We start from the raw sequence: 12,017 nt of genomic DNA, 5'->3' as shown, positions 1-12,017 counted from the left end.
TAAAGTTAGGAGAAATAAATCAGACACACAAGCTTAAGTATTGTATGGTTTCTCTTACTAAGAAACACAATATATAGATAAAAAGCAAAATAAAAGACAATAGTAAGTAAGGAGGTAGATTTTTCTTAAGGAAGAAGGGGATCAAGAGAAGGCGATGAGAAAACAGGTAGAAGAGATGAAAAAAAGAATATGAGTTACGAATGTGTAGTAACTCCACACAAGAAGTGCAAACATCATGTACTATAAATATGTACCCAAAAAAGGAAGGAGGTCAAGAGATGAATGCAAAGGGGAGGGAGAGATGAGAAAGGGGGTGAGAAAGGAATTAAGATGCACACGTACCAGTTCCCCACAAAGATTGTCAGCATGATCATAAACACGTATGTCCTAATTCATAAAAATAACTTTAAAAAACACTAAATTTTAATTCTGACCAAACAAATGTGAAATATATCCTTCCAAATAGTACTATTATATCACAGATAAATGATAATTTCAACAGCCAGCTCAAATTTCTCCAGGTTTGAACGTCATTCTGCCTATTCAGTATCTCCATTTGATTAACAGAAGCCTTAAACTTACTGTCTCTCAAATAAAATTCTAGATGTCTTTTTTGTTCCCTAAACCAACTTTTCTCTTTTTCATCTCTGTAAATAGCATGACCTGGTTTCTCAACATAAATAACCTGGGATCACTCTTGACCTCTTCATTTCCTTTACAGTACCTTCATACATCAAATTCTGTATAATGTAGCTCAGTAGCACAGTGCCTGCCTAGCAAGTATAAGGTCTTGAGTTCAATTCCTGGCACCCCTTACAAAAAAAAAAAAAAAAAAAGAAAAAGAAAAACAAACTTTTAAATCATTTATCTGTATCATTTTCTCTTGATTCTCTACATAGAACTGTTTTAAAGTCCCAGGAGGACCCATACCACAGCCTTAACATTAGGCTGTCTTGAAATTTCCTCTACCCAATTAATTAGTGTATAACCCTTAATCTCAATCTACCACAATAGTTTCAGTATGCAAGCAAAACATAGGCAAATTTTCTACCAGAGCATAACACACATGGCCTAGAGTCCAAATGACAATGGGGTCCTTATAATTGCTCTTTGCCAGCTGCTGTCAGAATTCAGATATTCTGAGCTTTCATGAGAGTCTCTCATTAAATTCAATTTACAGCACTCTGGAGCTGCTTATCCAGCCGGCATCTTCAAACCGTTCCAAACTCCTTCAGTGAACCAGTTCCAAGGGCTATGAACCACAAGATCAAGTACTCACTATAAATTCTGATGTTTAAATCAAGATAATTTTTTACATGGTAATATTTAAAACAGGAGAAGAAAAATATGTCATTTGCCCTACCTTCTGCATACCAAAAGGAAAAACCAACAGAGTAAACAGATATGTGATGTTAATATATTCTGAATATCAGTGTCCTTTTGGATATCAATGCCCTTGATATGCAAAACACTGATACAATATATAAGAAATGTCAATAATAGCAAAAAAAAATTAGTAGCAAGAGCTATCATACTATATACTAAAAGAAAAAAGTAAAGAGTAAGAAAAGACATTATCATTTCAAATGCAAAACTAGACTTATGTATTCTAAAATTTAATAGTGAATCTCTAAATAACAAATATTTTTCTATGTTGTTCATAACTCAGATTATGCCTACTTAAGGCTTGTTTTTTACAAGACATCAATAAATAAAATATATTGACAAAACAAAGAAAACCTTAAGTGCTTAGAAAAGAACAAGTCAATCATGCCTATTTTTTAATAAAATCATCCGAAGACAATTAAGAATTTGGAGTTATATGATAGAGAACACATTTTTCTGTTTAAGTGGATAATGAGAGGAGGAAAGTGCTGTTCATTTTTAGTTTCAAATGATCGGAGGAACAGGAGAGAAGAAAAGTGATACCTGTACTTACTGTCGTTGGATCCCATGCTAATGAGGTCTTCAGAGTCAACATTGTGAACAATGGCTGCTTTGTATCCAGCTTGCTGTGCATTTAAAACCTACAAATTAGAAAATATGGATGAAGCCAGTACTTTTCATAATGTCCTCCAACCTCAGCAAATATCAACAAGTCTATATTATTTAGCTGGAACTCCTATGTCCATAACTAGAATTATGTACACAGGGATGCGTAAGGCTTGGGTGTTCTTCAAACAAGATGTTTACAATTCATTATCAACGATTTCTTTAGATATTGCCCAGATTTCATTTATGGCACTTAGTCAAGTCAGGAGCAAATGAAGGAGGCAACATGAGCTCAAACATTCAAAATCTGTCTACCTTGAAAATGCAGACTTGCTGGGATCAGGCTCAGGAGTTCTCAGACCCAGGGCATTCAAATACAACCTCTGCTATTTATTAATGAAATAAACCGAAGCAATTATTTCCATTTTTAATCCTCAGTTTCCTAAATTTGAAGTGGGAAGGATATCAAGTTTTCATCATTTGTAAAGAATACTTTAAAATACTTAATATCATTCCTAACACATAAAATGTGTCAAAAAAAAAAAAAAAGAAGAAGAAAAACCCAACTATTTTTAGCTTGATGATCAGGTTTTTAAAAATTCCTTTTGAAAGCTTTGAAGAAATTAAAAATCCCTCCAGCCTCTTACTCTGGTTCCATATAGTTATTTAACCTTTTCTCCTTCTGTAAAATAGTAACTGTAGCACCATGAGAATAATGCTGGATGTAAGGAAGAGAAAAAGATAGAGAAGGCAGAAGAATGTAAAAAAGGGCATGAAGATGACCAAACTATGTCCGTGTATGAAAGTAACACACTGCAACTCAATGTTGTGTAAAATTGATAAGCATTTAGAAAACTGTATTTTAGAAAAGGATTTTATAGTTTCTAGCCTTATTTCTTATTACACATAAACTTACATATTCATTATATTGCCACAGCAGTAAGGCTTAGTTCACTTAACTTTTATATAAACAAAAGTCTATCTGATCCTTTACTAATTCTTTTTTTTTTTTTTTTTTAAGGTCAGAGTCTCACAACATAGTTCAGACTGGCTCTGAGCTCACTATATTGCCCAGGCTGGCCTCAAATTCACAACGATTCACCTGTCTCAGCTTTCTGAGTGCTAGATTACAGGTGTGCACTCGCACACCCAGCTGAATGATCATTTCTAATTTTTCCAAAAAGCTAACCAAGTAACTGAAGAGAAGTGTTTCTTTCCATATCCAAGAGACACCTTTTTTTCTCAGATACAACTTAAGAAATATAATATGAGATTGGAATTAATAGCTATTTCCTGCTAACAGAATAAGTTTTAAATTTCATTTGAAAGCTAACTTTTTAAGCAATTTTTCACTGAAAGTATACAATTTAACCATTGTTCACTGTAAAAGGACATATGTGGGAATATAAGTGGGCCATATCAGGACACAGAGAAAAGTGGTCTCAGAAGCCATAAGAGTCAAAGCTGCAGTTCAATTCTGCAAGTAAATGTTGAGTTTGCATTATGAGAAGGATATTATGTTAGGCACAATGCAGAACTCAGGGGGGATCAGAAAATGTCATCCCTACAGAGATCTCCATACTCGGGGCTACTGAATGGGTCAAATGCTTTCTTGCTTCTATGTATCTGCTCATACTATCATCTCTACTTAGAACAGCACTGTCTTCTGAATGCCTATCACACCTTCAAATTCCACATCATCTCCATGAATGAAGCCTGCACTGTCCTGTGCCCTGTTCCACCTGCTATTTCTAACCACAGTTGCTCCTTGCTTAGAGTGTATCAATCTTTATAAACATTTTTCAGATCTACTGTAATATGCCATATGGCCTTTTGTTTATTTTATGAAGCTTTCTAGCAAGAATAGACAAAGTAATCACCCATTTCGTAAGATGCTTTCTCATTCATAAGTGATTAAGATCCATCAGTATAACTGAATGAGTTTACAATATGCTAAGTGTGTAACTGAATCTGACCATTAGGTTTGGGTTTTTGTTTTTGGAATTGGAGTTGAACCCAAGGTCTTGACATTGAGCTACATCTCTAGCCCTTTGTTTATTTTTATCTTGAAACTGGGTCTTTCAAAGTCCTTAAACTGCCTGGGCTCAAATTTGTGATCAGCATCGCAGAGTGCCAAGACTACAGGCATGTGCCATTACAGACCAGGTCACTGGATTCTCAAGATTGTACCAAGCAACTGAGAAGTATCTCTTTTACATATCCAAAATGCATTTCCTGGGCCAGAAGTGGCAACACATGCTTGTAATCGTAGCACTCATGACGCTGAAACAGTAGGAATGTTGTGAGTTCGAGGCTAGCCTAGGCTACATAGTGAGCTCAAAGACAGCTGGAACTACACTGCAAGACCTACCTCAAAAAAAAAAAAAAAAAAAAGTAGCTGTTCCATGAATATTATTATATCAAATATAAATTATATCACTATTTAAAGCTGTTCTCTGCTAGCAAAATAATAAAATTTTTAAAGTAGATTTGGGAAAATACAAGAATGGGAAGGAACTCTGTAAACTTAAGTGTGAACTCCAAAAATAAAAATAGAAGCATGTTTTAAAAAACTGAACAAGTATGACTTTCTCCAACATTTTGTTGTTGTTTTTATTGGTTTTTAAAATAAAGAAATAAAATGAATCAAGGAACACATTACCATATGGGCCAACAGTCTTACAAATACAAACAAGCAAAATATATTCATGTTTAGGAACCATAAAACTCATGTGTCAGTCAAATTAAATTGCATTTCTGGCTAAGCAGCAGCTGGTATTTTTAAGAACACACGAGGCAGAAACAAAACCTAAATCATCTAGCAATCACATGAAGGGATTCACATTTGTAAAATGCAACCTCAAACGCCTGATGTCAGAAGTGAAGAACTCAGATTCATGAATAAAAATCATGCATTGTGAGCAGAAACTGAAATCCAAAATAGCCATCAAAACTGAAAATTGCATTAAGAAGCCTTCTGAAATGCACTGCCAATGTCTTTTGAAGGAGTCTGATCAGAGCCATTACTTCAAATTATAATAATGTGCTGAATATTTTACATCTAATCCACAAATCAGATGCAACTGAGTTATGAAGACCAGGTGGCATCTAACCAAGACTTGTAAGAAATAAGCTTGTCATTATAAATAGCTACTCTTATCAGTAGATGGCAGGCTTCTAATAGAAGATTCAAGAAGATAGGTTCTGAAAGGCATGATGACACAACACTTCATCTTGTTCGTAGCCTGAACAAATTCATAATACTAATACTAACAAAATATACTTTGTAAGAAAAAAGGAGTTACTTTAGCAAGACATCTGATCATGAACAGACTGGAAGGGATCGTACTGGGGATCAACCCAGAGACACCAAGCTACCCAGAATGGTTGTAAACTTGTGATTCTGCTTTAGCCTCCCAGACTGCTGGGATTACACACATGTGCCACCATACCCAGGATGAATAGAGGTATGTGAATAAACATGAGGAGTTGGGGAAACTACTGATAACACATAAGCTATGTGAATAATAGAAAACTCTCTCTGATAGAGATTTATACTCATTATCTCCAATATCCAATATAACTGCACCATGTAGATATTCTTTTCTGTATGTTAAAAACTAGTGTGCCTAAGCTCACACTTAGGTAGAGCTGAGACTTGGTGGAGAAGCACGGGCACCATCGCTGGAATTCCCCCTAAAGATTCATGCATTAAATAAAGGCTTGTTTCTTAGCTTGGCACTACGAGAAGGCAGTAGAAACCTGAATAAGAGGTGAGACCTAATGAGGGGTCTCAGCCTGCTGAAGTACCCTCAAAAAGGGGATAGGCCTGAGGGGTGCCTTCAAAAGGGGCTTGGAGACACTGTCTCCTCCTCTTCCTCTCTCCTTGCTTCCTGGCCACCATGAGGTAACAACATTCCTGCCATGATTTACTACAGCCCGGGCTCAAAAGCAATGGGGCTAAAAGACCACAGACTGAAACCACTGTGAACAAAACCAACCCTTTTCTGTTAATAAGCTAATTATCTCAGGTATTTGTTATAGTGGTGAAAAGCTAACACAACAGGGTTTCCCAATGACACAGTATGAGGTCCAGGATTATTGATCTCATGTTTCCCCCCAAAATAAGCCCTAATTGGAAAACTGGGGCTGGTTGTTACCATGGTGATGGCTAGTGTCATACTGAAGATTATACCTCACTATTCTACTGCTCAATGACTACTCTGCAATTGCAGGTAGGGCCAGGTGATTAGAGTTGGTATTTTTTATCTTAATTTTCAAGGCTATTTTCCAGTTAGGTCTTATTTTCAGGGAAACACAGTTTGACTTAGTATTTAACAAATGTTTGAAAAAGGAAATTAAGAAAGCATTAAGACTCAGACAGTATTAACCCTAAAATACTTTGGACAAATTAAATCTATAAACAAAATAGTACACATCAAGAAGAAATTTGTTAAAATATGAAGTACAGTTTATAAAAACTTACAGGATAAAAAGATTTTGTTAAAATATTAATGGAATATTTTGTGGGGCTTGAATTATACCTCCACATGAAGTATAAAAATTTGGAGACATAGGTTAACAGTGGAAACAGATGAGAGAAATTTTTCAGATACAAAGAAGAGAGTGCTAGGGATATAGCTGGGTGGGACAAGTCCCTCCCTGGAAAGCACAAGGTTCTGAATTCTATTTCTAGTACCCAAAGAAACAAACAAAGCAAAGAGCAATAAGAGGAAAAAATGATACATTAAAAGACATGTTCAAAACAATAATCTTGCTTTTGTAATATACAAGCTTAGGCAAGAAATGTCTATAAAGTTACTACCCATACCAATTTAAAGGTTGTTCTTGAGGTTAAGTAATTTAATGCACAGAAAGTGCTTAAAGTACACACCTGGCACACACCAAATAAGTAATAGTTATGGTATGGTCACTGTGATTAGTTTTTATTGTTGCTAAAATTTTTTAACAAAGTCCAGAGTCAAGGAGAGACAGGGAAGAAAAGGGATTATGCAGTAGTACTTTGAGGATTTTCATGAATATGCACTTGGAGTTACCTTCTGTTGAATAAATTTCTTTTCTTTTTTTTTTTTTTTTTCTGTAGGGAAGGGTCTATAGGGTGTTCAGAGTCTCACTACTAGATCAGACTCGTAGTGATTCTCCTATTTACAGCCTCCCAAGAGCTAGGATTACAGGTATGCACCACCATGCCCAGTCTCAGTTGCCAGCTCAGAGAGCCCTGGGGTTGGGGCTGGCATGGCAGGCCTGGGGATCGAACCCCTGGCCCATATGCCTGCTTGCAGTCACTTTAATCCATGTTGAATAAATTTCTACTAAAACATTCCATTCACATTTTTATCTTTTCTACAGTCTGCAGTCACTGTACCTTTCCACAAGAATTAAAAGCATCAGACCGCTACTATTCAGTTATAATGAAGGGTAAGCTTGAGACATTTTAACTACATGGACGAACTGTAAAATCACACTCTTAAGTGAAACAAATGGAACACACACATATAAATACCACATTATTTTTCTGGTGTGAGAAATCAAAACCATAAAGAAGGACCAAAATGTATAATAGGTACTGTTGAACAGGAAGAAAATGTTCCAATAGGTAGGGAAAGTAGGGGTGGAGGTAAGAAGAAAAAAAAAAAAAAGCCAATCCCATCAAGTATCAATCTGGATGCGGATATAAAATAAGAAAAACAGTAATTTTTACTTGAAATGCAAATCTGCATTCCAAGTTCTAAAACATTTATCTGAATTCAAACATCTGAATGAACAACAGTGAAAAAGCAAGCTCAAAAAGCAGATGGCTTCAGACAAGTGGGTAGGAAAGCCAAGCAGGTAGGTGACAAGCCGTGAACCCTGCACATGTGCCTCAGCCGGAGCTGCGCTCTGAGAACACCACCTTCAACTGAGGGCAGAATATGTTTCAGAAAGAACAGCTAACATTTAAATATGCTTTTATTTTGTAAGGGGATTGAGCCTTAGCCAAGCCTTTAGCCAAGCCCTTTTTAAAATTTTATTCTCTTCCAATTTTAAGGATAATACAACCTTAAGTTTAGTTCATTACTTCAACATTTTTATCTATAGAGAGATCTTTTTCTTTTGAGAGATCATTTATTTTAACTGGGAAGTGAATACAGAATACACTGGAATATGTCAGATCATGAGTAATTCATAAGGAATAAACGTGTGGTTTTGAAGGAAATTTTAGTTACAAGTCATAATTTTTTTTAGTAAAACAAGTAACAAAAATAAAAGTAGGGAAAGAAATAATAAGTATTGGGGAAATTCAACAACTACTGTACTCTGGCTTAAGTATACATTTAAAACATGTATCTATCTTATGATGTATTTTGAATCTTTACCACCAGTAAGAGAATGACTAAATGTTATTGAACCTAAATTTAGACATAGGATACCTTCAGTGACTAAAGTATATTTGCTCCCTATCTAGTTTACATGGCAAAAGAAGATAACAAAAATCAGACAGAGACAGAGACAGAGAAAGAATTTGGTAATAGCCATACAAGTAATACTACAGGATGAAATGAATGAAGGAGAGGTAACAATTTTACTCAACAAAAACAAACAGTAAATATAATGAAAATAATACAAAGACACTTTGGCTTATAACTCTTTTCTGTTTAAAAAACCACCTGAACAAAATAATAATGTGCTGATTGGCTTACTACATTCAAAGATGCATTTTATAGAACACTACAATTGAAAGAGCATGAAGATATATTGGAATAAAGTTTTTGTGTAGTATTTAAATTGAATCAGTATTAAGCCTTCAAGTAATGTCCCAGGGAACCAGTTGGAAAATAAGTCACAAATATACAAAAGAAACTAAAGGTATGCTAGGAAATACCTATTTAACACAAAAGAGGGCAGGAATGATGAAATTAAAATTAAGACATACGACATACAGGAAAAAAATGCACCACGTAAACATTAGGACACAACTTTACAATACTTAGTTGTAAGACAAGGAGATGCTGGAGCTATATGCTCCTAATTATTCACCTCCAACTTACATGAAGCACAAACTGAGAGAATTAAAAAGGAGAGATACATAATTCAACAACAGTAGCTGAGGCCAGGGAAATAGCTCAGTGGCATAAGCACCTGCCTGGCAAGCACAAGCACCTGAGTTTGATCCCTGGTAACCCCAACTCAAAACAATAAATAAATAAATAGTAGTTGGAGATTAGAATACTCCATTCTTAGAATTAGAATTCATTAGAATAGTGGTAATGAAACAAAATGATTTGAGCCAGATGTAAATCATCTAGATATAACAAACACCTACAGGACATCCACCCAACAACTGCACAATAAACATTTCTCTCAAGTGTACATTCTTAGGGTACAACACTTTGGTCCCGTAAAACAACCCTTTAACACTTTAAAAGGATTAAAATCACACCAAGTGTATTTTTCAAGTATAATGGAATGAAATTTAAATCTACATCATTGAAACATTCACAAACAGGCTAAAATTAAGCAACACACTTCTAAATAGCCAATGATTCAAAAAAAAGCACAAAGAGAAATGTTAAATACCTTGAAATGAAGACAAAAGCAAAACTTCAAACTTACATGACATCTGAGTGTGGTGGCACACACCTGTGATCCCCACCCTGTGGGAAGGGGAAGCAGGAGCACCGCATGTGGGTAACTTAATGGTGGAGAGCACCTGGGTTTGACATCCAGTATCAAAAATAAAATAAACACAAAATACAGCTAATACTGTTCACCTGAGAAATCAATATCCTTTGATGATTTTTTTTTTAAAGCAACGTGGAAACAAAAGGAAGTTCCTCAACATGACAAACAGCATCTACAAAAAGCATCCCCCACTAATATCATACTTGAGAGTGAAAGAATAAATACTTTTTATCTAAGATTAAAGTCAGACATGTTGGCACAAACCTATAATCCCAGCATACAGGAGGCTGAGACAAGGGGACTGCTGTAAGTTTCAGGCTAGCCTAGCGCTACACAGTGAGTTCAAGGCCAATCTGAACTACATAGAAAAACCCTATCTAAAAAAAAAAAAATTAAATTAAATTTAAAAAAATCAAAAAAACAATGACTTCAATCTCACATTCCTATTCACTATTGTACAGAACGTTCTAGCCAGAAAAATTAGGCAAGAAAATGAAAATAAAAGGTATCTAGGTTGGAAAGTAAAATTATCTCTATGAATAAATGACATTATTGAGGAGTATAAGATGAACAACTCCTAGAACTCAGTCAAGAAAAATTAGTCTTCACTGGCCAAAAAGAGAAAATGACTTTCAACATCTACAGCATTCAGAGGACACACAAAAAGGGTAACACATTATCAGGCGAGCAGCAAAAATGACAGTCCCAGAACAAAGGCTCCTCTTGACCGACTAAGGAGGCCACATAAATGGAAGATAGAAGCTGGATGGGGTGGAGCGTGCCTGTCACCCTGGCACTCTGGGAGACTGAGGTAGAATGACTGCAAGTTTGGACCAAGGCTGAGCAAAATTGTGACCTAGCAAGACCATGTCTCAAAAAGTGGGAAGTTTGGGGTCATACCTACAACTTTTATAATAAACTTCAAAAGATACTCAGCTCATTTGCATGATACTCAGCTCATCAGCCAAAAGCAAAATGAAGAGCTCTGTAAAGGTAATGAAACCCACACATATAACAGCATAACATAATGTCCAGCAACCAATCAGACTTTACTAAAACACTACAAAGAAGTAGGACAACATGACCCATAATCAGTTAACAAGAACAGATCCAGAAATTGCACTGATATACTTTGTAATCACAATATATCAATATATCAAATTATAAAGAAGGTTCAAGAACTAAATGAAATTGTAAAATTAATGTTCAGAGAAATGAGAGATAAACATACATGAGTATATTTTCAAAATCCAAATGAAAGTTCTGGAGAAAAACTATTACAATGTAAAAAGTTTACTGGATAAGCTTAAAAGACACAGTAAGTGTCTTATTGCCTTATGTCTTAAAAGACTAATCATAAAGCAGAAGAAAAACATCAGCTAATCTGAAGATAAAACAATAGATATATACTAAACCGAAACACAAAGTATAGGAGAAAAGATCAAGAGCTAATGCAGATTAAAAGAGGTAAGACAACTGAACTGTACTTTATGATTGAATACTGAAAGACTTAAAAAACATTTGTAAGGAAGGTATAGTTTGGAGACATTTAACAAGTTTAAATGTGCTAAAATCATTATATATATTTATCAGCCCCAGGGCACACAGACGGCAACTGAGACTGGGCGTCACGGCCCTGTAATCCCAGCACTTGGGAGGCTGAAAACAGGAGGATCACTATGAGTCCAATCTGTATAGTGAGACCCTGTAGACCCTGTACTAAATACATTTAAAAAGCAGAAAAAAAAAAAAAGATGGGCATGGTGGTGTACATGGCGGCAGGAGGATTGCTGTGAGTTGAGGTTAGCCTAGGCTACATAATGAACTGAAGATGAGCCTGGACAACACACCAAGACTGTCTCAAAAAACAAACAAAACATAATATTTACCAATAGTAAATTTCCTTAGTAACAATGATGGACATGTAAGAGAATTGCTGTAGTACACACATAAAATACAGAATTTTAAAATAACTTAAAAAACAATGAATCAGTTTTAGTAGAATACCTATGTTTCCATCCTTGTTATAAATTAAACCACAGACCCTCTTGGGCTGACCCCACCACTCCGCAGTACCTCCCGCACCACGCCCGCCGAGTAGGAATTTCTGCCGACTTCCAGGAAGCCCCAGACCCAGTCCTAGGCCAGGTCCGGTGAGTGTTTGGAGAGCTTCCTGCTACCTTGCGCCAGCGGGACCTGTCCCAGCCCAGGCGCAGCGAGGGCCAGACTCTTTCCTACCCCCTTGGGCCGCCCACCACCACTCTGAAGCACCTCCCCACGCCACCTGCCTAGTAGGAATTTTACGGTGTTCCGGGAACCTCCGGACCCAGTCTTAGCCCAGG

The 12,017-nt window shown here is 36.0% G+C and overlaps 1 protein-coding gene across 2 annotated transcripts in view; it reads right to left on the bottom strand.

The window, feature by feature from the left end:
- Window positions 1-12,017, bottom strand: part of Rnf13 (ring finger protein 13) — a 170,918-nt gene that overhangs the window by 65,243 nt on the left and 93,658 nt on the right. For both annotated transcript variants that reach the window (XM_004643911.2, XM_023704085.1), the window contains exon 5: window positions 1,940-2,027. In XM_004643911.2, coding sequence (XP_004643968.1) covers window positions 1,940-2,027 — 88 coding nt within the window. The remainder of the gene's footprint in view (window positions 1-1,939; window positions 2,028-12,017) is intronic.

Source organism: Octodon degus, unplaced genomic scaffold (assembly GCF_000260255.1).
Source record: "Octodon degus isolate 3935 unplaced genomic scaffold, OctDeg1.0 scaffold00186, whole genome shotgun sequence".
NCBI classification, from domain to species: domain Eukaryota; kingdom Metazoa; phylum Chordata; class Mammalia; order Rodentia; family Octodontidae; genus Octodon; species Octodon degus.
The sequence above is the reverse complement of the archived record's forward strand: the minus strand, read 5'-3'. Positions and strand labels throughout refer to the sequence as shown.